General features: G+C 39.2%; 8 protein-coding genes across 8 annotated transcripts in view; 2 read left to right on the forward strand and 6 right to left on the reverse strand.

Moving 5' to 3' along the window:
- Positions 1-297: 297 nt before the first annotated feature.
- Positions 298-2,681, reverse strand: LOC18016682 (protein TIC 56, chloroplastic). Its single transcript, XM_006398540.2, has 5 exons — positions 1,876-2,681; positions 1,394-1,591; positions 1,021-1,303; positions 765-927; positions 298-654 (listed from the first exon to the last, which is right to left on the reverse strand). Exons 1-5 carry the CDS (start codon positions 2,564-2,566, stop codon positions 415-417), a joined length of 1,575 nt encoding a protein of 524 aa, XP_006398603.1. The 5' UTR covers positions 2,567-2,681; the 3' UTR covers positions 298-414.
- A 297-nt stretch (positions 2,682-2,978) lies between these two features.
- On the forward strand, positions 2,979-4,103 carry LOC18016683 (GILT-like protein 2). Its single transcript, XM_006398541.1, has 5 exons — positions 2,979-3,221; positions 3,317-3,382; positions 3,522-3,659; positions 3,766-3,858; positions 3,942-4,103. Exons 1-5 carry the CDS (start codon positions 2,979-2,981, stop codon positions 4,101-4,103), a joined length of 702 nt encoding a protein of 233 aa, XP_006398604.1.
- Positions 4,104-4,876: 773 nt separating this feature from the next.
- Positions 4,877-7,355, forward strand: LOC18016684 (lectin-domain containing receptor kinase VI.3). The gene has a single exon (XM_006398542.2). The coding sequence runs from the start codon at positions 5,050-5,052 to the stop codon at positions 7,138-7,140; it is 2,091 nt and encodes a 696-aa protein (XP_006398605.1). The 5' UTR covers positions 4,877-5,049; the 3' UTR covers positions 7,141-7,355.
- Positions 7,356-9,844: 2,489 nt separating this feature from the next.
- On the reverse strand, positions 9,845-11,164 carry LOC18016685 (chlorophyll a-b binding protein CP29.1, chloroplastic). Its single transcript, XM_006398543.2, has 2 exons — positions 10,597-11,164; positions 9,845-10,375 (listed from the first exon to the last, which is right to left on the reverse strand). Exons 1-2 carry the CDS (start codon positions 11,095-11,097, stop codon positions 10,010-10,012), a joined length of 867 nt encoding a protein of 288 aa, XP_006398606.2. The 5' UTR covers positions 11,098-11,164; the 3' UTR covers positions 9,845-10,009.
- A 426-nt stretch (positions 11,165-11,590) lies between these two features.
- On the reverse strand, positions 11,591-13,825 carry LOC18016686. The gene is made up of 5 exons (XM_006398544.2): positions 13,365-13,825; positions 12,610-12,760; positions 12,449-12,515; positions 12,141-12,375; positions 11,591-12,029 (listed from the first exon to the last, which is right to left on the reverse strand). Exons 1-5 carry the CDS (start codon positions 13,427-13,429, stop codon positions 11,819-11,821), a joined length of 729 nt encoding a protein of 242 aa, XP_006398607.1. The 5' UTR covers positions 13,430-13,825; the 3' UTR covers positions 11,591-11,818.
- Positions 13,826-14,691: 866 nt separating this feature from the next.
- LOC18016687 (protein root UVB sensitive 5) lies at positions 14,692-18,483 on the reverse strand. Its single transcript, XM_006398545.2, has 15 exons — positions 18,181-18,483; positions 17,995-18,051; positions 17,749-17,906; positions 17,517-17,617; positions 17,304-17,374; positions 17,162-17,208; positions 17,002-17,080; positions 16,842-16,914; positions 16,641-16,730; positions 16,479-16,538; positions 16,271-16,384; positions 16,125-16,185; positions 15,934-16,052; positions 15,755-15,838; positions 14,692-15,315 (listed from the first exon to the last, which is right to left on the reverse strand). The coding sequence occupies exons 1-15, from the start codon at positions 18,345-18,347 to the stop codon at positions 15,067-15,069; spliced, it is 1,530 nt and encodes a 509-aa protein (XP_006398608.1). The 5' UTR covers positions 18,348-18,483; the 3' UTR covers positions 14,692-15,066.
- Positions 18,484-18,585: 102 nt separating this feature from the next.
- Positions 18,586-22,190, reverse strand: LOC18016688 (thylakoid ADP,ATP carrier protein, chloroplastic). Its single transcript, XM_006398547.2, has 11 exons — positions 22,156-22,190; positions 20,753-21,239; positions 20,272-20,328; positions 20,124-20,186; positions 19,987-20,043; positions 19,787-19,870; positions 19,628-19,696; positions 19,433-19,545; positions 19,181-19,350; positions 19,009-19,087; positions 18,586-18,914 (listed from the first exon to the last, which is right to left on the reverse strand). The coding sequence occupies exons 2-11, from the start codon at positions 21,191-21,193 to the stop codon at positions 18,791-18,793; spliced, it is 1,257 nt and encodes a 418-aa protein (XP_006398610.1). The 5' UTR covers positions 21,194-21,239; positions 22,156-22,190; the 3' UTR covers positions 18,586-18,790.
- The window catches only part of LOC18016690 (vacuolar cation/proton exchanger 4), a 3,868-nt gene continuing 2,725 nt past the window's right edge, over positions 22,152-23,294 (reverse strand). The window contains exons 7-11 of the mRNA XM_006398549.2: positions 23,224-23,294; positions 22,971-23,024; positions 22,500-22,616; positions 22,303-22,393; positions 22,152-22,192 (exon numbers count right to left, since the gene is read on the reverse strand). Coding sequence (XP_006398612.2) covers positions 22,152-22,192; positions 22,303-22,393; positions 22,500-22,616; positions 22,971-23,024; positions 23,224-23,294 — 374 coding nt within the window. The remainder of the gene's footprint in view (positions 22,193-22,302; positions 22,394-22,499; positions 22,617-22,970; positions 23,025-23,223) is intronic.

Consider the following 23,294-nt stretch of genomic DNA (forward strand, 5'->3'; position numbering starts at 1 on the left):
AAAAGATTGACACCCCACACTGGCTCATAATTACATTAAAAAAAAAAAAAAAAAAAACCAGTCCCAACAGACAAGAACATTTCATGCCTCGTCATGAAAAAGTTGTATCTAAATTTTAACTTTAACGTTAAAAGGAAAATAAAATAAGAAAAAAGACCATGAAAGACTTTCGATTTTTCTGATAAACTCCATGTCGCACGTTGGCTAGAACAGAGGGAAAACAGACCATGTTACAGGATACGCGAAATCCCCTTGGTGTAGGTGTAAATGCAAAAACCACACACCAAAGCAAAAACGTCGTGCAATGCTGTAAGTTTGTTTTAGTTGTAAATATTAAAGTTTGAAGAGTATTTTATTAAAATTAGGCCTAGACCAATGTTTCTCAATCCATAACATGGACAGGCGCTGCTTATATCATTTGGAGTCACTTTCATCGTCGTCGTCTTCCTCCTCCTCGTCATCTTCATCGCTACCGCCGAAACTATGCTTCAGGTCCTCTTCTCTCATCTCCTCCTCCCTCCGCTTTATCCTCCGAGCAATCCGAGTGTCAAAATCTTTCTGGACTTTTTCCATTATAGAGCTGAATCCAGGGACTGTGCTCTCCAGCTTCTGCCCTACTCGAACGCTAAGGTTGTAGTAAATCCGGAACAATCTCTGCAACACAAAGAAATACAAAACGGACGAGATAAGGTGAATCAACTTTTTCAACTAAGATACACTGAGACTCACAACAAATCAGAAGAAAGGCGAAGAAACTTTCTTACCATGACATTTCTGTTCCATTCTCTGATGTAAGGGGGACCAGTAGTGTAGGTACCGAGTGGCTCACGGTACCACTCCCCACCATAGGTGATCTGATCCATCGCTTGCTCTATGCTTATCACTTCCCATGGCCTTAACCCCGGTATTACTTTGGCCAACTCTTGCCTTTTATATCAAAAGATTCATGCTTTGAGAGAAGGATCAAATCCAATTTCATCTACAAAAGTCAATGGTGTTAACGGACTTTAATCAAAGTACCTTAGTTGTTTGGGGATGAACTTGTTCGGCATGTGATCAGATTCCAGGACAGTTGTTAATTCAGACCCACTTGCCCAGAGGAATAGAGCATGGCTGGGAGTTCTGACTCCAGGCCAAACACCATCGTTTGCTTCGAGAACTGCCATGTCGCGTTTCTTACTCTCAATGGCTTCTTTTTGAAGCTGCTTGTATGTTTTTGGCTCTCGTCCCTTGAGAGGAACCCATGGCGGTATTCCCTTTTGGAGTTTGTGTAGGAAAGCCGTTGCCGCTGCACCAAGCCTCACTGAAAAGAAATACACAGAGAGTCAACAACGAACGTCGTAGGAAGAGAGGGAATTCGTCTGAGGTCTCAGATTCTCCCATCTACACAGACCTTCCCAAGTGGCAATTGCAGGTTCCAAACCGTAAACCATGTGAATAGGGGCCCATTCATCCATGTCCTCGCCCCAAATGAAAGTATCTCTGTCAATTATTCCAGCTCCATAAGCCGTCTTCAGGGTAATCAGCTCACAAGGTCCCCTGGAACGGCCAAGCCGGTCTTTATACCACCACCCACCGGTCTTCATTATGACTACAATCTCAAAACACAGCTTATGATCAAACTTCCAGCAAAAAGAATACAACTTCCAGCTATTCTACAACAGGCACAAGCTTGGATCTTTAAAGCAGAACATAAACAAATTCAAATGCAGAACAGTATCAAGTGATGAGCTTGTGTGATCAAACCTGGGATTACTTAAGCACCTACTGACTTAACTCATAAACATAGAATCTGGATAGAATCACAAAAACACTAAAAATGAAGCAGCAACCAGGTAACGAGGCAATCAATTCACTCTGGTTGAAGGCACTTACAGTCATAATAACGCTTCTCGAGGCGCTTGTAGCCGATTGCCTGAGCCACGTCAATGGGTCGACCCGGCGGGTAAGGCCTTTGCCGGAAACCCCAGAGTCCGAAGAGGAACTGTTTCATGAAATCCCAAAACTTGTCATCACTCTCTTCTTTGGATTTTATCGCCTTCCTCGGCATCGGCCTCCCGTCGAATCCAGGCACATGAGGGACGGCTCGCCAGAGATCCTTGTCTTCTTTCCGATAAGGCGTGTCGTTTTCCTCGAGCTCCATCTTGTTCATATCGTCGGCAATCTCCTCGGCGCGAGTCATAAACTGAACCACGGGACTCGCTCGGAATCTCTCCCACCATTTCTCCTCAGCTTCAATCTCTTCTGCGCTCGGATTCTCCTTCTTCTCGAATACTGGATCTTCGTTCAGAATTTTATCCACTTCCGGAGCGTGCCTGTAATCCGGTCTATTCTCGCACTCCCAGAAGAACTGCTCAGCGATTTTCTTGCATCGTCCAGGTTCCTCGGTTTCTGTTTCGGGTTTTGTGGACTTCTTGGAGAATTTAGGAAGTCCTATCGAAGCGAAATTCGGAGACTGCGACTTGGGAAAGAAGGAGTCAGCGAGCGAGACGAAATTGATGGAAGGGACTGGGTTCGGTGGTTTCTCGAACCAGTTTTGAAAAGGATTGAAGTTAATTGACGACATAGTAGAACACGGTCCTTCCTTCTCCAGCCAAGCCAAATAAAAAATTAGGGTTCAGGGCTTTATCGGTTTGATGTTTCTGGAAAAAACATATCAGTAAGCTCAGGTGGATTGGGTGTGTGTAGAAGACGAAGAGTGACTGAACCAACCCAACCTAGTAATCAGAAACCATCACGCCGTTTAAAAATTTAACAAAAGAACTACGTGCCGTTTTCAACCCAAACCAAACAGCGCGACGGCAAATGTTTTAACGCTGAGATGCCTTGGAACATGCGATTAAACAAACAAAACATTAACGAATCTTTGAAACAGCTTTTTTCTTCTCTTTTTTTTTTTTTGCTTTGCTTGTTTCATGCGACTGAAGAATATAAGCAAGACCCAAAACAATTCTCTGTCTTTCTCCTTGTTCCCATCAATGGCATCGTATCAAAGGCTCTGCATCAGAAATTTCACAATCTTCTTCTGCTTAGTATCGTTGGCTTCAAGTCAGAAAGTCACGTTGAGCCTATACTACGAAGCTCTATGCCCATACTGTGCAGAATTCATCGTTAACCACTTGCCTAAGATCTTCCAAAACGGATTAATCTCAGCCATTGATCTCCAGCTCGTTCCATGGGGCAACACCGTTATCAGACCAGATGGCACCATTCTCTGCCAGGTCTTGGACTCTTCTTTGACTCGTCTGTCTTGCATTGTACTACACAACATCAGGATGCAGCATTTTATTAATGTCTTGTTTCGATTTGTTTTTAGCACGGAGAAGCTGAGTGTGCGCTCAATGCAATTCATGCCTGTGCAATAAACGCATACCCTGATGTGGTAAGTCTTTAAAACCGTAAACTCTATGAAATCTTTCCGGATTAATACAGTAAAACCAGAGTAATTACCGTAGAATCTCCATATAAAGGTTTAACTGTTAATCAGCGTGTGCCATGTGCTCTGCACAATTATCTTGCAGATGAAGCATTTTGGATACATCTATTGTACGGAACAATTGGTCTTGGAAAACAAGCTCGAAAAATGGGCTGATTGTTTTGAAATGGTTGGATTGAGCAGAGCAGCGCTTGATTGTTGCTTCAATGGGTACGGAAACCAGGTAAAATCCTGCTCACAGGAAAATACAAGAGTTCACTTTGAAATCCAGAACAGGGTAATTAAACAAATACGCAAAAAAAAAATGACCTTTCTGTGACAATGTGCAGCTTGAACTGAGGTATGCTGAAGAAACTTCGGAACTTTATCCAGCACATAAATTTGTGCCATGGGTGGTTGTGGATAACCAACCACTTCAAGAGGTTAGTCCTCTATACATTAAGCTGATAACTTTCAAGATCAAAGGAGAACCAAACTTTTAACTTTTTGGGTCCTTGGTGAACAGAACTACCAGAACTTTGTAACGTATGTGTGCAATGCATATGGAAGCAACCAGGTGCCAGAAGCGTGCAGGATCCTCAACCATTCGGTGGAGACAATAAGCAGGTTCAACAGTTCAGTGGAGAAGCTAAGTTATAGTCACCAAGTTTGCTATTCCAACCAGTAAGATTTAAATCCAAAACCCTTAAATCTCTACTCTACTGAAATGTTTGGGAAGTCACAAACTGCTTACCAATCAAAATCTGCTCCTCGCAAATTTGTTCTACAATTTGAAACTGGATTTTCAATTAATCTGCAGAGAAAGATAAACCGAAAGACATTGTTTTTGTTTTTGGTTCGGATGGGTTTATAATACTGCCTTATTCAAATCTCACATGACCACATGACGTGATCTTCTAGCATTCAATACATCATATAAGGATTAAGTGAAATGTACAAATGGAAAATAGGACAACCTTTTTTTTGGTCAACAATAGGACAAGATTTACAAAGTCAAATTGATAAGGACTTATGCGACCAATCGGATCAAGGTAGAAATTTGATTTCGTGACATCTCGTAATAAAAGGTTATTTCTCCAAGCACGAGCTTTTCATTTCAACGGTTAAAAAGTAATTATTCGATACACCAATCATTGGTGGAAGTAAATACTGCAGTCCTATGAGTTCGGAACTCATTTTATCACCAATATTTTATTTTTCTCTAAAAGTTTAAATCACACAATGTCCAAATCCAAAAGTCCATTTCTTTTGGTTAGTCTCTCAAAATAATAAAATATCTGCAGGTTCAGAGCAAATATATATGGAATTTGTCAAAGTCAGCCCATATAATTGAGTAAGAAGAAAAACTAACTAATTTTCAGCATAAGAAATCTGTCTTTTAGTGGTATCATCATCATAAACTAAAACTATATTTTTCAACACGTTAATGTGAACCAGTTAGTGATGGGGAAGAATATATGAATTTTTCTTGTTTAAAACTTGGCAGTTGTTCTTCTTCTTCTCCTTAATTATAAGAGCATAACGAAGAAGCATCTTCTTGCTATCTTCTTTTCTTTTAAACACCTTCTCTATATATATATATTCTTTGGTTTCCTTCGCACCGATCATTGAGCATGGGAACTGGAAGGCCCATGGTCTCGTTCTTGCTCATGTTCTTCTTGGTTTTGAACGTTCCAGCACAGAGAACAACAACGGACACTCCAGCGACGACATCGTTCACTTTCCGGGGTTTTAGTGGAAACGAATCAGAGACTCGGATTTCAGGAGTTGCGATGATAAAACCAGACGGACTGTTGAGGCTCACGGACCGAAACCCAAACGTTAGCGGTACAGCCTTCTTCAATAAACCGGTGAGATTGCTCGAGACTAACGGGGATTCCAGGGTAATTCGATCGTTTAGCACCTCTTTCGTCTTTGTCATCATCCCTACAAGCTCCAGCAACGGAGGTTTTGGCTTCACCTTCACGCTATCTCCGACCCCTGATCGTCCCGGAGCGGGATCCGCACAGTATTTGGGACTTCTCAACAAAGAGAACGATGGGAATTCGAGCAATCACGTTTTCGCCGTTGAACTAGACACGGTTCAAGGATTCAAAGACGGTGCTGATAGCACAGGCAATCATATCGGTCTGAATTTCAACAGCCTCACATCCGATGTCCAAGAACCGGTTGCTTATTACGATAACGACCATCCTGACCGCAAAGAGGATTTCTCGCTTCAGAGCGGGAAACCCATCCGAGCACTTTTGGATTACGATGGGCCAACGCAAACGCTGAATTTCACCGTTTATCCGGCGGATTCGGAGTCTAAACCCTTAAGGCCATTGATCTCACGTCGGGTTCCAAAACTGTTGGAGATTGTGCAAGAGGAAATGTACGTCGGGTTCACAGCAGCGACGGGAAGAGATCAATCGAGTGCTCATTACGTGATGGGTTGGAGTTTCTCTAGCGGCGGAGAACGTCCGATTGCAGAGACGCTCGACCTCTCGGAGCTTCCTCCTCCGCCTCCGAATACGATGAAGAAGAGAGGTTACAATGGTAAGGTCCTCGCTCTGATCGTGGCTCTATCGGGAGTAACACTGATCTTGCTTGCGTTATTGTTCTTCTTGGTGATCTACAAGAAGCGATTGCAACGAGGAGAGATTCTCGAAGACTGGGAAATCAATCATCCTCACAGGCTCAGATACAAAGATCTCTACGCTGCTACTGATGGATTCAAGGAGAACAGGATTATCGGAACCGGAGGATTCGGAACCGTTTACAGAGGAAGCATCTCATCATCTTCTTCCCATGATCAAATCGCTGTGAAGAAGATCACTCCGAATAGCATGCAAGGTGTTCGAGAATTTGTCGCAGAGATCGAGAGTTTGGGACGTCTTAGGCATAAGAATCTGGTCAACCTCCAAGGATGGTGCAAGCACAAAAACGATCTCCTCTTGATTTACGATTATATCCCCAACGGAAGCTTGGACTCGCTGCTCTACAGCAGACCCCGACAAAGCGGCGCCGTTTTATCCTGGAACGTGCGTTTCCAAATCGCTAAAGGAATCGCGTCTGGTTTGCTGTATCTCCACGAAGAATGGGAAAAGATTGTGATTCACAGAGACGTGAAGCCTAGCAACGTTTTGATTGATGATAACATGAATCCTAGATTGGGAGACTTCGGGCTCGCGAGGCTTTACGAACGCGGATCGCTATCGCACACCACCGTGGTCGTTGGCACGATTGGGTATATGGCGCCGGAGCTAACACGCAGCGGGAAATCGTCGACTGCGTCTGACGTTTTCGCGTTTGGCGTTTTGCTGCTAGAGATCGTGTCCGGGAGAAGACCGACGGACTCCGGGACCTTCTTCTTGGCCGATTGGGTTATGGAGTTGCGCGCGAGCGGTGAGATTCTCCATGCGGTTGACCCGAGACTCGGATCTGGTTACGACAGTGGAGAAGCAAAGCTTGCGCTCACTGTCGGATTGCTCTGTTGCCATCAAAGACCGGCGTCTCGACCGTTGATGAGAATGGTGATTAGGTATTTGAACGGAGACGAAGATGTTCCTGAGATTGACGACAATTGGGGATACTCAGATTCTTCAAGAAGCGATTTAGGATCCAAGTTTGAAGGGAATGTTTCGTCGGATCAGACTTCGAGCTCAATCGCATCTTTCTCTGTCACGCGGGTTTCTTCAAGCTCTGTTATCAGTGGTAGATAGATAGCTGTGCAAATAAAATCATATTTATATTTTATTGAGGGGGTTGATTAGTCCGGGTCTCTCTTTTATATTTCGTTGTAGCCTAAATAAGACCACAATATTACGATGTTTTGCAGCTATCGTTTATAGCGGCTCCGATGACAACCGCCGGCGGTTTTAACGGTACGGATGTTGTTGTTTTCTCAATCAGTAGAAACATCGGCCGCCAGCCATTAAAGAGCAAATAAACAAAATCTATTTTTCCCTCCGTTTTACAAAAAGTGTCGTTCTGACATTTTTCACGTTTATTAAAAAAATTATTAAAAATACTACTTTAACCTTTATTAATGCATTAAATAACTTTTTTTCTCTAATTAACACATTAAATCAATAGGGTCAAAACTGGAATATTGTTTAAAATTCTGCATTGAAAATATAAAACGACACTCTTTGTAAAGCAAAAATAAAACCTTAAAACGACATTCTTTGTGAAACGGAGGGAGTATATATTTAAAATTAAATTTGTTAGGATGTCGTCTATTGGTGTTCTAATATTTACTCAAAATTCTCGAAATGAATACCAATTTCAAAATTTTCGAAATGAATCCAAAATGTAATTAAGAACACACAATCACAACCATATGGATTATGACTGAAATCGATTACATATCCCAATCTTTCTAGGTTATCTAGCTAATTAGAGTGTCAAGCAACTTAATTCGTTTAGCTTTCAAAAGATGGAAACACAAATTTACTACTATTAATTGTGGGCAAGGTAGATTAATACTCCCTCTGTTTCTAAATAGATGATGTTTTATGATTTAATCTTGTTATACAAAAGATGATGTTTTAGGATTTAATCTTGTTCCACAAAAGATGATGTTTTAAGAGTATTTAATGTTATTTTATTTGTAATTTTTGAAAAATACTTAATTTATATTGGTTATAAAAATATCAAATTTCTGAAATAGTTTTGGAAAGTGGAAATAATGATTATACATTTAATAAAAATAGTAAAATAATTTTTTTAAAAAAAATAATCAGTTAAAACATATATTTATTGTTTTTAAATAAAAATGAAAATCCTAAAATATCGTGGAACAGAGAAAGAGTATAATTAATAGTGGAAGTCTATCGTTAAATTTTAGATATGAAAGTGACAGAGAGGGAGGTTACAGAAAAAAAATAATGTGACAGTTAGGTAAAAACTTTAAACATATTTGTTTCGACGTGACACATAGATTATTCAATCATTAAATATCAAAAGGTTTGTAATATTAGGGCATGTTTTCCTTATGGTTCCCGTGGAAAGGACGCTACTTTGTTATTTTATGCGGGTTATGATAAGACATGTCAATGTTGATCGCTGAATCCGCCATTTTTATACTGATCAAATATCTAATATATACCAATCAAGACGATCCTCATAGCAAAATTATTCTGGGGTTATACGATCAATTCATTAAGTCTTCGTGTACAATAATTTCAAGTCATTTTTGTGACATTTTCTTCGGTGCATACGAGCAAGTAACTAAGCCTGCCAGATGTATCGTGTATGTGTCAAAATCGAAAACAAAATTAGAAATACACTAATTCAACGTAATCCCAAATTACGTGAGCAGTGACAGGGATACGGCATCCTTTTTCAATGAAACTTCCCAAGACAAACCTCTAATCTATGTTCATCCAAGTCACACGGGGTGTGTCTTTTTTTTTTCTTTGTCTTTTTGTGTCAAATGTGCCTATCCTTTTGTATGGTTCTCTTTTTATCTTCAAATGTCTTGCCGATTCTATATATATTTACTTTTCTGATAGAAGCTCTACGATAAAACAAAAACTGGAGAAAATTAACACAAAATAAAGAGAAAAGTAAACGAGTAAAAAATCCAGCTAAACTACAAAAGAAAAGTAGCATTATGGCAGACTGGCAGATTAAAAAAAAAAAAAAAAAGACAGCCACAACAAACAAAATGAGGCATCAAACAAATCAAAGCGAATAAAACCCAACAAAAATGTCACTCCCTTACCCGCCCCGGTAATACATGAACATCAAACAAATTTAAAATTTAAAAAATGTGGTAGAAACCCCTCAACTTTTGGATATTCGCGAATAAAACCCAAGAAATATATGCTATTCACTTCACATTCATCAAAGGCATACCTACACCTACTGTGCAGAGCCGTGCTGTATTGCAAAAGGCATTTGCCTCAAGCCCTCAGACAATATAATTAATTTTAGGGCCCCTAAATACATAATATCTTTCATGTTGTAGTGGTTAATGTCTCCTCTTAGTTTTATATGCATCTGAGTTCAACTATTCAAACCTCACTTATGCTTACAATAACTACTTTTTTTTTATTAACTTTATATTCTAACTAAAATTTGAATGATTTTTATAATTGTTTTTTAGAGCTGCTTTCTATTTTTATTTTTCTATGCTATAAGTTTAATTATTTCTTTAGGTTTTAAAAATTTATTGTTTGTAGGAAAAAAGATATATAACATTTATGTAAGATATTTTTCAAAAACTTAGAATTTAGGTATAAATTTATATATATTTTATATCATTATTGTTACAACATTGTAATATATGTATCTTTAAAATTTGCCTTAGGTCTCTAAAGGTCATCGCATCGCACGGCACTGCTAGTGTGTACCTTCTTTACTTGTTATTAATGCTTTTAAACGAAAACGAAGAATTTTATAAGGAAGAGGAGCTCACCATGAGGAAATAGAGCAATATAGTGTTATGGACCAAACGAAGAAAAGCCCAAAAACTCCAAACATGATTCAGTTTCATAGCTCTGTTTATACAGAGAGTTGGCCAAATTTTGATTTCCATAGCACGACAAATTACATTTACGAACAGATGATAAAGGAGAATTGCTTTCAAGAGGAGGAGGAGAAGGTATCGATGATGGTGGTGTGGAGTGGATCACTGAGGTGAGTAGCCCAATTGTTGAGTGGACCTTTACCAGTAGCAGCCGCTTGAACCGCGAAGCCCAAGAACGCGACCATGGCAAGACGTGCGTGCTTGATCTCCGCCAGTTGAAGTTGAGCCGTCTTCTCTGGGTCAGACGCCAAACCCAGCGGGTCGAAGAATTTGCCTCCTGGGTACAAACGCTTTTCCGAGTCAAGCTCGGCGTTGCGTTGGAACTCGATGTAGCCGATCACTAACACCTCGATCCATATCAATGTCGAGATCGAGAACGGTAATGGCTGCCCCAAGTAGGACGATCCGTCTACAAGCTCCACCTGAAGTTATATATAAGTTTGATTAGCAAACGCTAACTCAATCGCAAAAATTATCTATTTTTATTAGTGGTCTCGTTCGTACCCTAAGTCACAAACAAACGCTACCGCAAACGCAAGTATTGGATTAACTCGTTCAACGCAAATCTAAATTACGTAGTAGTACCATTTGACTAACCGTATCCTCGAAGAAGAAAAAAAGCGGTGGAGGAAGAAGTCTTTACCTTTCCGGCGTCTTGCCAAGTGACGCCGGTGAGCCATTCGACGGATAGAGCGCCGAGAGTAGCGAGCATCGCCCACCGTCCGTGAATAAGCTCGCATTCCCTGAATCTCTGGATTCCGAACACCTCACTGTACGGCTGAAACGGCGTCGATTTGGGGGCCGCCTCTTCCGTGCGGGTCCCGATCACGTCTCCGGCTAAGTTCTTAGCCAGGTTCTGGTCTAGTGAATCTATATCGAATTGGAGATACTCGGCCGGTTTACCTAAACCAAACGGATCAAACCCGTAATCTCCAACCAACGAACCGTCGAGCCAGTCAGGAGATTTGGCGCCTGGGAACCAGAGAGGCCGGTCCGAAGTCACCTTCTTGGGCGCGGTCTTTTTGGGAGCTTTCTTTCCGAACCCAAACCGGGCTGTAAACCGACCAGAACCGGAATGGATACCGGGAGCCACCCGAGTACCCATGATGGAAGAAGCAGCGGCAGCGGTTGAAGTTGCGGCCATCTCGGGCGGTGTGTGTTTTGTTAGATTTTTTGTGATTTCAGGAGATGGAAGGAACTTGTGTTTCTTTAATCCGAGATTATAGATGCCATGAGGATAGACGATTTTTCTTTCGATCTGGGGTGATCTTGGAGAGGCGATCATTACCGTTGGATCGATTGACAAAATCCATCTGACGGTGAAAAACACTATCTACCTTATCTATTGAATTCTGCGTTATCTGAGTGATGTTTCAAGTTTCCAACTGGCGATAGAATCTGGATGAGCTATAATCTGATTGGGTAGATTAACTTCTTTTCGAATTAAACAAAGCCACGTGTAATAGTGATACTGTCCCACCATCGGTTTGATACCAGCTGACCGGTCTGATCGTAAAACCAATCGATCCCTACCTAAACCAAATTATGCGTAACTGAAATGTAGAAAAGAAAGCCACTGCTTTCATATCATTCCATATTGATTTTCTTTAAACCAAGACAAACTACAATCTGAATTTAGTGGCAAATGTATACTACATATATTGGAAAATGAGGATCAATAAATGTCAAATAACCAGAGGTTTGTTTTGTTATATACAAATCCAGATCAGTGACTGAAAGAGCTAATTTAAAGCAAAAGGAACGGAAAGACATAAATTTTATCTACAAAGTGGGCACTGAAAAGAAATGATAGAAATTGCTATGTGCAGGCAGAACAAGGAGATAGCTTACGAGGAGGAGGATGTTCACCGAGGAATAGGAGCGTAAGGAACAAGAGTTGGGTCCGTAGCAACGAGAGGCAATTTGTCAATGTACATTAACAACCTCTTCAGATTCTCCTTGTAAATAGCCGGTAGCTCCACAATCTCTTTGATCGAAGTGTAAAGCCATAGATCACCAGAATTCACTCTTTTCAAGCTGCCTCGACAGAACGGGCACGACTGTGACCTTGCGCGCCTGTTTCAAACAACATGCAGGGTTCTTTAACTTAATAAGGGCTGATGGGTGACGAAAGAAACACTTGAGAGTAAGTAAAAAAAAAAAAAAGAAAGAAGGTGAAACACTTACCAGTTTCTGTAGCAATTGATACACATGGAGTGATTGCAAGTAGGAAGAACAACTTTATTTCGAACCTCCAAGCAAATGCCACACTCTTCTTCCCTCTCCAAATCGATCTCTGACATCTTCCCTTTCTCTGTCTTGTCCTTCTTCAGGTATCTTTTGTCGCATATCTCCTTTTGTTTCCTTTCTTCTACATCGGTTATCCCTCCGTGAAGTTGCAATAGCGAAGGAAACAACACATCTGTCCCCATCAACATCCTTTGTTAGTCAGACTGCAAAGACACTAAGTGATTAACTAGGTGTGACATTAGTACCATAGAATTCTTTGATACTAGCTTTGCGTTCGTGTAGAGACATTGTAGTCTTCCCATCAACATATGCCTGTAAAGAAAATAAAAACAGAGAATCATAAATCAGGCAAAAAGAACAGGGGATCAAGAACAGGCGGAAAGAATAAACTGATGAGAAAGAAGACCTTATAAATAAGGATCCTAAGCAATCCCAAAGCGCCTGCGAAATGACAATCTGTCCACTGAAGAAGGAAGAGAAAGAGATGAGCCGCTGGGCTGTAAGACAATCTCATCTGCACGCAGCCACCATCATACTCCTCTGGATACTCGGATGCCCTTCAAAACCAGAAATCATTTTCGTTTAACCAGCTTTATTGATTGATTTCGCTAGCTATGATCTTGATTCTATGATTTGTTTATTCACAGCTCTATCCACTATACCAAAGTCAAGTTAATTCTATACGACAAAAGAAAAATATTTTGACCAACGTAGATTTTAGTGGATAGACCAAAAGTGGTGGGTGGCGTCTGAGACTAGCAAAGGTAATTAAAAACAAAAAAAAAACAAAATTGGAATCTGTCAGCTCGCGTAAACGCAAAGTCTCATATTAACATCTGACATCAGCTCAGCACACAAAAAAAAAACCAAGCAGACAACAGAGATTCAGATTCACAATTATCCAAACTGAAAAACCCATTTCGATAGAACTCAGAACTGTGTAAACAGTTTAATCCATTGAAATCAAAATCTATCGAAGCGCAAGAGAGGAAAATCAGCAACTCAAACAACGGGCACCGAAAATACAAGCTTTAATCACGACAACAAACAAATTTCCGACGCGATTAGACCACTCTCTACGAAGAACACAACGATCAGACGACACCGAAACATCCAAACATGCCCTATATATATGTATATAAACAACGGATAGAGACTTACAGGGTGTTGGCGAACTGGATATCAGCTTCGAGAGCTTTAAGTGAATCCTTGAACGATTTTCGCATTTTTCCTTCACTCCAGTATAGAGACGATCCAACATAAAACTATCTTCCGAGAGCGAGTCCCTAAAACCCTAAATCCTTTTTTTTGTAATCCTCGAGATCAACTACACCGACACAAGCCTAAAATATCGCAAACCTTAACAACTCGAATTGATTCTCTCTCCCATTTCCATGGAAGATTTTTTGAAATTTACTTACTCAACCCAACCGAGGTAGCGACAGGGAGAGAGAGAGAGAGAAAGAGGAAGAAAGTTGCAAAATTCGCGTAGAGCACACGTAAGATAAGATCATAAAAATACAAAGGGAGCGTCTTAAGCTTTTTTTTTTGTTCAAGAAGGAACGGGAATAATTTCTCTTTAAGCAAAATAAAATAGACTACTAGGAAAATTTAAAAAGCTTCTAGGATTAGCGAAATTACCATAGAGCCCTCCCAGGGGCTCCACCTAACAACAAAAATAGTAATTATTTAAATGGTATGATTATTGAGTGACATGTCGGTGACAGGACGTGTGTCACTGCTTCAGGCGGCGGTGTGTGTGCACTGTGCAAGTGTGAGAGGCTAGTAGAAGAAATATATACATGACCGACGTGTGTTTCGATGTCAGTGGAGACCTGGACACGTGTCGCAATAGATAGCCAAGTACTGCCTTTGACGTGTCTCTGTTGACCCCATAAGGATACCAGATTAATGATATTCACTGCTATATTAATATCATTAATGGAAAATCCTGGATAGAATTATATATGCTTGAACCTCGAAAGGCCATGTAATTGCTTATTTTTTGGGGGTTTTAGAATACGTATGCGACATACGTGTGTGGTTTATCAGTTTATGCAATGAATGAATATGGATGAGGGCAAAGGAATTAAACCAATAATAGTAATTCGGTGACAGGATTGGTTATCATCACACCGCTAATGAAGAAAGAAATAATCCACCTTAACTTTTTTTTTTTTTTCTTTTCACAAAATACATATAGCACTTCTTGTGTTGTGAAAGACGAAATAGCAAATTAACTAAAAATTCATTCCGTAGGTTAAGATCACTGGACTACAAAATGAATCCGTAGATAATTATATCTCTGCTTTAAAATATAAAACTTAAGCCATAGTTGACGATACTTTAAATTATATATTACTTGAATTCTAATGGCTGAGAGATTCATATTTCCGTTCTACTATATATGTAGTCATGTAGATATCAAATTATATAAAATGTTGTTGTATTATTTTTTTTTTTTTTTGTTTATGTTGTTAACTCCGGAGGGCCACCTCTAATCTAAATTCTAAAAATGGTGACGATTCAAGTACAAACAAAGCAGAAATAATCACAATCATTCTCTATCATTGGCCTAAACCTCACCAATTGTCTCATTATCCACAACTTATTAGATATAATAGATATACTCTTTCCTCTTCAATTATACAATACAAGCTGCCATATAATTCCTGATATATCCTAACTGTTAGTTGTACCAAACTTATATATTCCATGAATCACCTAGATTCACTTGACGCCTAAGAAAGTAATAGATTACTCCATGTTTAAATTGACGGGGTTGGGTTTGCTATTATTTACCTCAGTTTTATTTTCTTTTGTTCAAGAGATTGCGTGATGAGTCTGAAGATTCCGGGGAAAATCAGAGAGGGATCATAGATTCGTGGTCTATGAGGATATGGTTAGGAATCTTCAAGTTAGATTCACGTAGATTCCATCCAGCAGTATTCAACTTGAACAAGAAATCATCAAACTTTTTGTCCATCTCCGACAAGCTTTGCTTCAGCCAGTGGAACACACTATCTTTGTCTTCAAAGCTCTGTTCCATGTTCTCGTATAACCAATATGCTTGCCAAAGACATCTCAACACGTCTCTGCTTGTGGCATTTACCTGCATTATTCGTTTCACATTGATAAATATTAGGGAAAAAAACAGTGTTGTAAAATGGTTAGACCTCAGATTCCCTATAAATGGGTAATTTACTTAATGAAGTAATAGCAAAAGTAGTTTTAATGATAAGATCATTAGAGTAAAGAGCCCATAGACCATGTAAGTATTTACTGATAAAACAACAAAATGATAAATTCTAGCCCCAAAGAATCCAAGAGTACTGTCCAACTAAGCCGCAATACTGAAAATAGCTCCATATCCCATATGCTTCTCAAGTATCTTATTCAAGTATTAAGAAGCAAACTGTAAATCAGCAATGATCTCTCCTAAGTCCTAACTTGATATGCTCAATTAATCCCACAAATGAGTCTCAAGACTCTCAACTAATCGTGGAGGAGAATGAGAAGCGAATAAGTCCTTTATTGGGCCACGCACATACCTTAAAGGTTACAGAAAACTCGGTATCCTTGTTCAACGTAAGAATATATTTCTCCTTTGTGTAGATCATAAGGAATGCTTTGACCTGAAAAAATGAAGGTTTCAAGAACTTGGACTTGCAAATAGAAGATTCTCTCAAGAGTACATATGGATGCAGCTAAAATGAAAGGAGAAGAATACTTTAGAAACAGATTTCTCCAGACCAGATACTTCCTCAAGAGATACACCAAAGATGATCCGAGGCTTCATAAATCTCTGCCATAACAAAATGTTTTCTCGTTTGTTGCAGTCAACATATCCTGAACAGAGAGAAAAATCGGTATTACGTGAAGGTTGAATATTAAGCTGGAAAAGGGGAGAAATATTCTTACCTGGTACAACGGAGTGCACAACATGAGATTGTACTAGGATCCGAGCACGCTTGAGATTTACCTGGCAATGTTTCAAATCAAAGTAATTTTATTTATCTGCGTTTTCTCATGTTGGGATTGTAAAAGGATCCATTTCAAAATTTTACCGTTTTAAATTGTAGGACTGCAAGCGACTGGTAGCGTAGCCAGAGATGAACAAGTCTTGTGCTCGTCCATGTAAGTGACACAAAGGGAAATGACTTTACAAGGCCCGGGGTGTCCTGCATCAAGATTACAGTATACAAACGCCCAAAATGAAACCAAGAAAATAATTTAACAAGATTTGAGAAAATGACCAAACAAAAAGTAACATACAATGATCAGAATGCCGAGACCAAGACCAATTAGCTGAGCAGCAACTTCCCACACTTCCTCCTGAAACGTTGAACAAAAATCGAAGACTCTGCTAATAGAGGGAACACATGGCTACTCCATGCTTGTATTAGGGGTTTGATTATATACACATGACTAGCATACCTTCGCTGCTACCTCTCCAAGATTCCCTGAGATGGCAAAATGATTCTGAATCACCCTAAATGAAGGGTCTCTCAATCCTCTAGCCACAGCCTATTTCAAATTGAAATCTTAGTACTGCACTCTGTCAAATAAAGCTTAGCCGAGGAAAATTCCAATTAAGATCTACATGAATCCAGGATTTACAGCTAGAAAGAGGAATACCTTGGCTAGATTTCCGGTGGACGCCAACAGAAGAAACTGGGCTGGATATAGTTGTGTCGCCAGATCAAAAAAGCTGCGGAAAAGAAAAAAGAAAAAAAAAAAAAGGTAAAAAAAAAGGTTAACCAAATAGCACCAAAAATTTGAAGTCTCTTCAACAAACCTTCCAGCACTGCCAATAAAATCTGCATACATGCGCCATTGCTTAGGATCATCGTCAAAAAGACTCCCGAAACGTCCACCTGAAAAACAGACCCTTCTTATTGAAAGAGGTTCTTAGATAACTCGATGAACATTTATTAAGCTTTCCATGGTGTCCCTACCAATAAGAAGACGGCCAAGAGCTCCAATTCCATCCTTGGATACCCATCTAAAGAGAAAATACATTGATTGAAAACCCATCTAAAAAGAACAAACAGATTGCAGCAGCAAACAAACTAAATTTGCCTTCGCAAAAAAGCAAACCTGATGGCTGCAGCAGAGGCAGCAGCGGTAGCGGCAGCAGAAGTTCCTGAGAAAGAACCAACGCCAACCGCCTGCATTGTCGCATAGGAAATTCAAGAAATTTGCAACATACTCAACACCCATCTCTAGAACAAGTACAGTCACAATAACAAGACCTTAGCAATTTGTAGCAAGTATATGACAAAGCAGTAAATTAAAAATTCCCGGACATGCCTTGAGAAGACTTGAGGTGACTAACACATTACAAATCCAGCCGGTAATATTGGTAGGGAACTGCCACAGCATGTAGTCCAAGTAATCATCTGAAACCGACCCTGCCATGTGATTTTACGAGAATCATTCGCTGAATCATACATAATAGGCACTTCTGCAAGCTTAACATTCTGAGATTCCAGAAGAGGAAGAAGAGAGAAAGATACATGGACTTTTAAGCTAGGAAGTGTACCAGGAAAGCCGGTGGGAAAAACAAAATCCTTGACAACATCAGGAAGCCAAAGCATGTTCGTTTCTGAGGAATTCGATTCCTGAGATTTGTCATCAGGCTTTGGTTCACGCTCCTCGAGAAATCCTCGTAAAGGCGAGTCATCATCATCTAGCAAATATCTGCCACAACAAGGTCAGTGTATTTATAGAGATAAAAGAGTTGAGATGAATCTTGAGCTTTATATGAAATCAGAAACCAGAAGCAGACCTTTTCGAAGTGCCATTTCCGTATCTCTCCACCACAATCGAAACTAGTCCTTGAACTCTAACAGTAAAGATCAATCATCAGCAGTAAGATACGCAAAACCCCAATTTGCTAAAAAAAAAGGGCATTCTAGTTTTTTTTTCTCGAGAATCAAAACAGGAAAGTGGTTAAATAATGAAAATGCATCACCTCTTATCATTGGCCTCTTCTTCTCCTTCGTCTTCCTCACCTTCGCGGAGACGATACTGAGCACAGCACCGCAAGTGCTCCACACGGCGTCGTTTCGGCTTACAGGATGCCATCGTTCGAGTTCGGGGAACGTGAAGAGGCAACGGAAACCGCAAGGTACGGTACATGACGAGAGAGAGTTTTTAAGAGTTAAAAGGGTTTAGGGCTCGTTGGTGTAGGGAAGGATTCATACAAGACACTTGCTCGACAACTTCTCACTGGAACGCTCATCTCCTCCTCTTCTTCGTCTGCATCCGCCAAATAGATAGACACCCAATTCCGTTTCTTTGCAAAAAGCGACGACGTTTAACAGCATACCGATACCATTAAACCGATTCGAATTGCTTAATACGGTTGACAAAAGCGGATCTAATAGTACTGTATATAATAAACGTATAGTCGGACCGGACATAAGAGACATTTTATTCATTACCATACTACCCTCTCTGGGCGGGCTTCGTGATGAATTCAATTCAAGAACGATTTTGACCACACACATTTAAAAATACAAACACACACACAAAAAGAGAGAAGGAAAAAAGAGAGCTTCCAAAGACCCAAAACGGCGGTTTCAGGTTTGTACATCGGTTGTGTTAGGATTTGCTTTCTTGCGATTATCATCCGCGATTCTTTGGAACTCCTTCTCACTTGCTGCTATGAGTTTCTTGACGATGTCGAATGTTGTAAGCTTAATACTGAAACGACACAAAGAGAGTATTCCGAATTGGTAATACTGAAACAAAAAAAAAAGAAAATCAAAAGCTGGTACTTTGATCAGAAGTGATTTACCTGCTGTTTGGCATGCTTTTGAGGGCATTGGGAACAAAACCACGGTACAAGCCAATAACTCCTTCACGCTCAATGATACCTGTACAGCGGTTGAGGATAAGCCGGTCAGTCAGCCGAAACTGATAGACTTTAGGTTTTGACGAGATAAAGATTTTGTTTCATAACTTTTTACCTGAGAAAGCGTCGAATACGGATTTATATGGAGTACCCTTCAATTGCATCTGTCTTCTAATGGTATCTAACGGGTAGCAAGTACCGGTAGCAATGGCAGCAGCGACTACTGCTGTTAACAAAGATGATTGTGTCTTTTTTTGATACTTCTCTGGCAAAGATTTCTTTACCCTGCAGATATATATAAACTGTAAACAATCGACTAAAACATTTCCAGGTGTAATGTTTTATGTTTAACGGCTAGTAGACCTACAGATCAAAGACGCAGAAGTTGATGGCGATGTAAGGAGCTATACTTAAAAGCGAAGGACCAAGACCGTTATAGAATGATGCAAGTCCTTCCTCCCGGAGCATGTTCAAGGCAACCTTAGATGTGACATGTTGCGCATTTTTATTCGATGAATTTATGGAACGTAGAGTTGGTCTATAATGCGACGAACGAACATACCTGGGACATGGTTCGATACCCTGGTTCAACAGCTAACCTCAATCTCAGCACATCTAAAGGATATGTAATCTGCATAACGTAAACAGATTCTAAGGCATTTAAGGATTTTTCCAGCTAGACTAGACGAACTCACTCAGGCCTATAAACAACATTAGTTACCAGAGTAGACGTCATCCCCGCACAAGCACCAGCCCCAAGCCTTCCAAGAACAGACAATTGACCGTCTTCTCCCCTAAAGAGTTTCTGAAAAAGAAAAAAAAAACATAAAAAAGGGCAAAATGTGCAGAAAAAGTTAGTGATTAGACGGTTTTGAAACTTTTGAAATGAAAACAACAAACAGATGTGCAAAGATTATATACCTTGTATGTTTCATATGCAAACAACTGGACTGCGCTATAAGGTACGATCCTTATCACCTGGAACATTCAGGCTAAGATTATGGGCAATCATGTTCTACCTTTTCTAGACATTTATTTATGTAAGAGATTGTGAGTACCTGAGGTAGGTTTCCTTTCCAATAACCTTTAACGCCTTCTTCTTTTCCAATAAGCATAATCGCCTGTAGTTATATTCCAAATTACAAAGCCAGATCAATAAGAGAGTACAAAACCAATCCTCTACATTACATGATTTTGAGTATATACCTCTATGAAACCAATAGCCTTCTTAGCACTTTGTTGCCCAGCTCGAACGCCGTGTGTCTGTGAATTCAAAGACGTAAATTACATTGTAACAATCAATGAACATTGCTGTAGGTTCCCTTAAGGTATATATCTTCTTGACTTGAGATAATGAAATTCACATCATGGTCTAAATCATCCATGCAGCAACTCATGGAAGGATACAAATGCAAACGATATAACCAAACCATATCTTAATGTGTAAGATAGCGCGCACACACAATTCTTTCTTGTAAGTAGTTAACATCTTTCTAATTAAAGTATATATATATACTCGTCGAAAATGGAACTACAGTAGTCTCAAACGACGGCGTATTTATAATGCTCACCAGTCAACACCAAAACTAGCATTTTTGTTGATTATAAAAGAAAAAAAAATGGGAGAAAAAACAAAACACGTGCCACAAAACCTCGAAGTTGTTGAGAATGAAAGGAGAAAGCCTACCTGCATAAGGAGCTTTATACGGTCAAGCGGTGCCGTCACAGATTTCGCGGCAGCTCCGGCGAATGCTCCGGCAAAGAACAGTGCGGCGTCTTTCGGTACAAATGACAGAAGAGCGACCGGATTTTTCAATAGCTGAGCCGAAGTGGGCGCGAATTCGTCCTCTTCCTTGAGAATCACTTTCTCTGCCACCGAAACGGACGCGAAAGCATTGCCTACGCCCCCATTTCCACCATTAAACTCAGATTCCTTCCGATCTCTCATAATAGCTACCGATACTGAGGCGAAATTGCTCAAAACGCCACCGCTTCTTCTGTTCCCTCTCCGGCGATTCCACGACACGTTGTTCTCCAGCCTCCATGAAGGTTCCTCGGTGAGAGCGAAATCAGACGTCCTGAGCGAAGGGATACTACGGAATTGAAATAGAGATTTCTCGTCTCCCATGGCGGATCACTTCGAAGACTTTTCGAATTTCGGATTTTTTTCTCGCCTGAAATTTATTGCAAAAAATGGAGTCCAATGTATAAATTGTCTCCGGCGGTGGCATTACTGTAAATAGTAGTCAGTACTTAATGGGCTCAGTTGGGCCTTCTCCGAGACTTTGAATATATCAGTAAAACTTTGAAACAAATAAATTTCCCTGACTCTTCTTTTTTCCTAGAGTTTGCGGACATTGCGGTGAAGAAATGAGCCGAACTTGAAAAAAATGAAAAGATGTTGGCAAAATGACCCGATAGAACCTCACTTCTGGATATCTCAAGAACTCGGTAAACTGGCCGACTTTATCGCAGAATTAGATTTCTTTTACCTTTTCTGAAAATTCTAGCATAATTATATTATATATTAGTTAGATGGAGTAGGTTCCATGAAATCATCGTTTACGGGTCAAAACTTAGATTAATCAGGTTTATAGATAGACTTTTTTTTTTTTTGCTCAAGGAATCCTTGATAAAAATGATGGAAGAAAAAAAACTATATCCTTAAAAAAATAATAATATAATACTATACACAAATAATTCAAAAATTATTATATGAAAACAAAAAACGAAAGAAAAAAACGGTAAAAGGGGAAAACATCGTCCATTTACCTGCAAAAACATGAACCACACATATCATAATATATACATCACTCTGAAAATTAATTTTCTTTAGAAGTAAGTTTTTTTTTACTATTTATGATTGTTACTTGACAATCAAAACTAACATGTTATATTAGATTCTATAAAATGTTATATTTTTATATTTTGTTTGCTATTGTGAATGGATGAGCAAGTAGTTCACTCATTGGTACTCTCGAACTTTGATCTTTAAGCACAGAGGGGAGTCAGGAGTGTATTGCTATTTTCCGTTTATAAAAATATCAGTCTTTGATTATTGAACATGACTTAATATCAAACATAACTTACCTTTTCGTCAAATTATGATTAGTTGTATTGGTTTCGGCTGCAATTGAGAAAATACAAAGCAAATGAATACACCATACTATTAATCGTACGAAACAGTAATAATGAAAATTTATGATACTATACATTAATGAACCAATAAAAGCTTACTTGAGGGTGAATTAGAGACAAAGAAGCAAGCAGCAATGACAGTATAGCACAAGAGAAGAACCAAGCCTTTCATGTAGTTCGAAGTCCCATCCTATCATTCATGTAATGTATTAGATATATAAGATTATACATCCGCATTATTCAAAGCATCATATATTTAATCAAATTACTTAAATTGAGGAAACATGAAATTACACCTGCAATGTGAAGGAAGTGACGAGGATGGACAAGGCAAGACAAGCGGTCTCAAGGAGGTTGAAGTTAAGATCCATTTCTATTCCCATTGTCCATGCCACCAACACTGTCACCGGTACCTTAATTGAAATTATAGGATTACTTGAATTAAATTTAAATTATGTTGAAAACCTAAGCTACAAGTTAAAAGAAAAACAGTGAGCACCAGGTTAATTAATATATTTTTTTCTGGCAAAAACGCTATATTTTTATTATCTAAACTTGATAATGTGGCATCCGATATATGGCCAAACATTTATAGTAGATTTTTAAAATGTATAATAAGAAAATGTTGTATATATACCTTTTTTTTTTGTTTGACACTAAATATACTCCAAATTGGAGGAATAGAAGAAAGACTTTTTACTAACTTAAATTCAATAGAAAAAATATGATTAATTATAAGGTGAAAAACCAAAGATCGATTAGCTTACCACGAACAAAGCAATTTGTGTTGCAGAACCGAGAGCAATTCCCAGAGTTATGTCCTGTACGTACGTTTTAAAAGTATATATCAAATTTTGTTTTTTTTTTCAGTCGGAATAAGTAAATAGATTATATTAAAGAAAAGAAGATTGATGTACATTTGGATCGCTTTTCTATAATAAAAGAAAGAAGAAGAAAAAACAAAATTTGATCGCTTACTTATATATAAATGGAGAAAAAAAAAAGCGAAGTAAAACGTACGAGTTTGTTACGGAAGGCGAAGATGACAGCACCAGCATGCTCAGCTGCATTACCAACAATTGGTAGCAATA

Source organism: Eutrema salsugineum, unplaced genomic scaffold, assembly GCF_000478725.1.
Source record: "Eutrema salsugineum unplaced genomic scaffold, Eutsalg1_0 scaffold_2, whole genome shotgun sequence".
NCBI lineage: Eukaryota > Viridiplantae > Streptophyta > Magnoliopsida > Brassicales > Brassicaceae > Eutrema > Eutrema salsugineum.

Coding starts and splice junctions, on each gene's coding strand:
- LOC18016682 (XM_006398540.2), bottom strand. CDS start 2,566: ATGTCGTCAATTAACTTCAATCCTTTTCAAAACTGGTTCGAGAAACCA. Junction 1,304..1,393: donor TGCAATTGCCACTTGGGAAG/GTCTGTGTAGAT, acceptor ATTTCTTTTCAG/TGAGGCTTGGTGCAGCGGCA. Junction 655..764: donor AATGGAACAGAAATGTCATG/GTAAGAAAGTTT, acceptor TTTGTGTTGCAG/AGATTGTTCCGGATTTACTA.
- LOC18016688 (XM_006398547.2), bottom strand. CDS start 21,193: ATGGGAGACGAGAAATCTCTATTTCAATTCCGTAGTATCCCTTCGCTC. Junction 19,351..19,432: donor AACTTCTGCGTCTTTGATCT/GTAGGTCTACTA, acceptor ATATATCTGCAG/GGTAAAGAAATCTTTGCCAG. Junction 18,915..19,008: donor AAAAGCATGCCAAACAGCAG/GTAAATCACTTC, acceptor GTGTCGTTTCAG/TATTAAGCTTACAACATTCG.
- LOC18016687 (XM_006398545.2), bottom strand. CDS start 18,347: ATGTACCGTACCTTGCGGTTTCCGTTGCCTCTTCACGTTCCCCGAACT. Junction 17,081..17,161: donor TCTTGGCCGTCTTCTTATTG/GTAGGGACACCA, acceptor TCTGTTTTTCAG/GTGGACGTTTCGGGAGTCTT. Junction 16,731..16,841: donor CCACCGGAAATCTAGCCAAG/GTATTCCTCTTT, acceptor AATTTGAAATAG/GCTGTGGCTAGAGGATTGAG.
- LOC18016686 (XM_006398544.2), bottom strand. CDS start 13,429: ATGCGAAAATCGTTCAAGGATTCACTTAAAGCTCTCGAAGCTGATATC. Junction 12,516..12,609: donor TTAGGATCCTTATTTATAAG/GTCTTCTTTCTC, acceptor TTTTCTTTACAG/GCATATGTTGATGGGAAGAC. Junction 12,030..12,140: donor ATCAATTGCTACAGAAACTG/GTAAGTGTTTCA, acceptor TGTTTGAAACAG/GCGCGCAAGGTCACAGTCGT.
- LOC18016683 (XM_006398541.1), top strand. CDS start 2,979: ATGGCATCGTATCAAAGGCTCTGCATCAGAAATTTCACAATCTTCTTC. Junction 3,222..3,316: donor ATGGCACCATTCTCTGCCAG/GTCTTGGACTCT, acceptor ATTTGTTTTTAG/CACGGAGAAGCTGAGTGTGC. Junction 3,859..3,941: donor ATAACCAACCACTTCAAGAG/GTTAGTCCTCTA, acceptor CTTGGTGAACAG/AACTACCAGAACTTTGTAAC.
- LOC18016684 (XM_006398542.2), top strand. CDS start 5,050: ATGGGAACTGGAAGGCCCATGGTCTCGTTCTTGCTCATGTTCTTCTTG.
- LOC18016685 (XM_006398543.2), bottom strand. CDS start 11,097: ATGGCCGCAACTTCAACCGCTGCCGCTGCTTCTTCCATCATGGGTACT. Junction 10,376..10,596: donor CTTGGCAAGACGCCGGAAAG/GTAAAGACTTCT, acceptor ATATAACTTCAG/GTGGAGCTTGTAGACGGATC.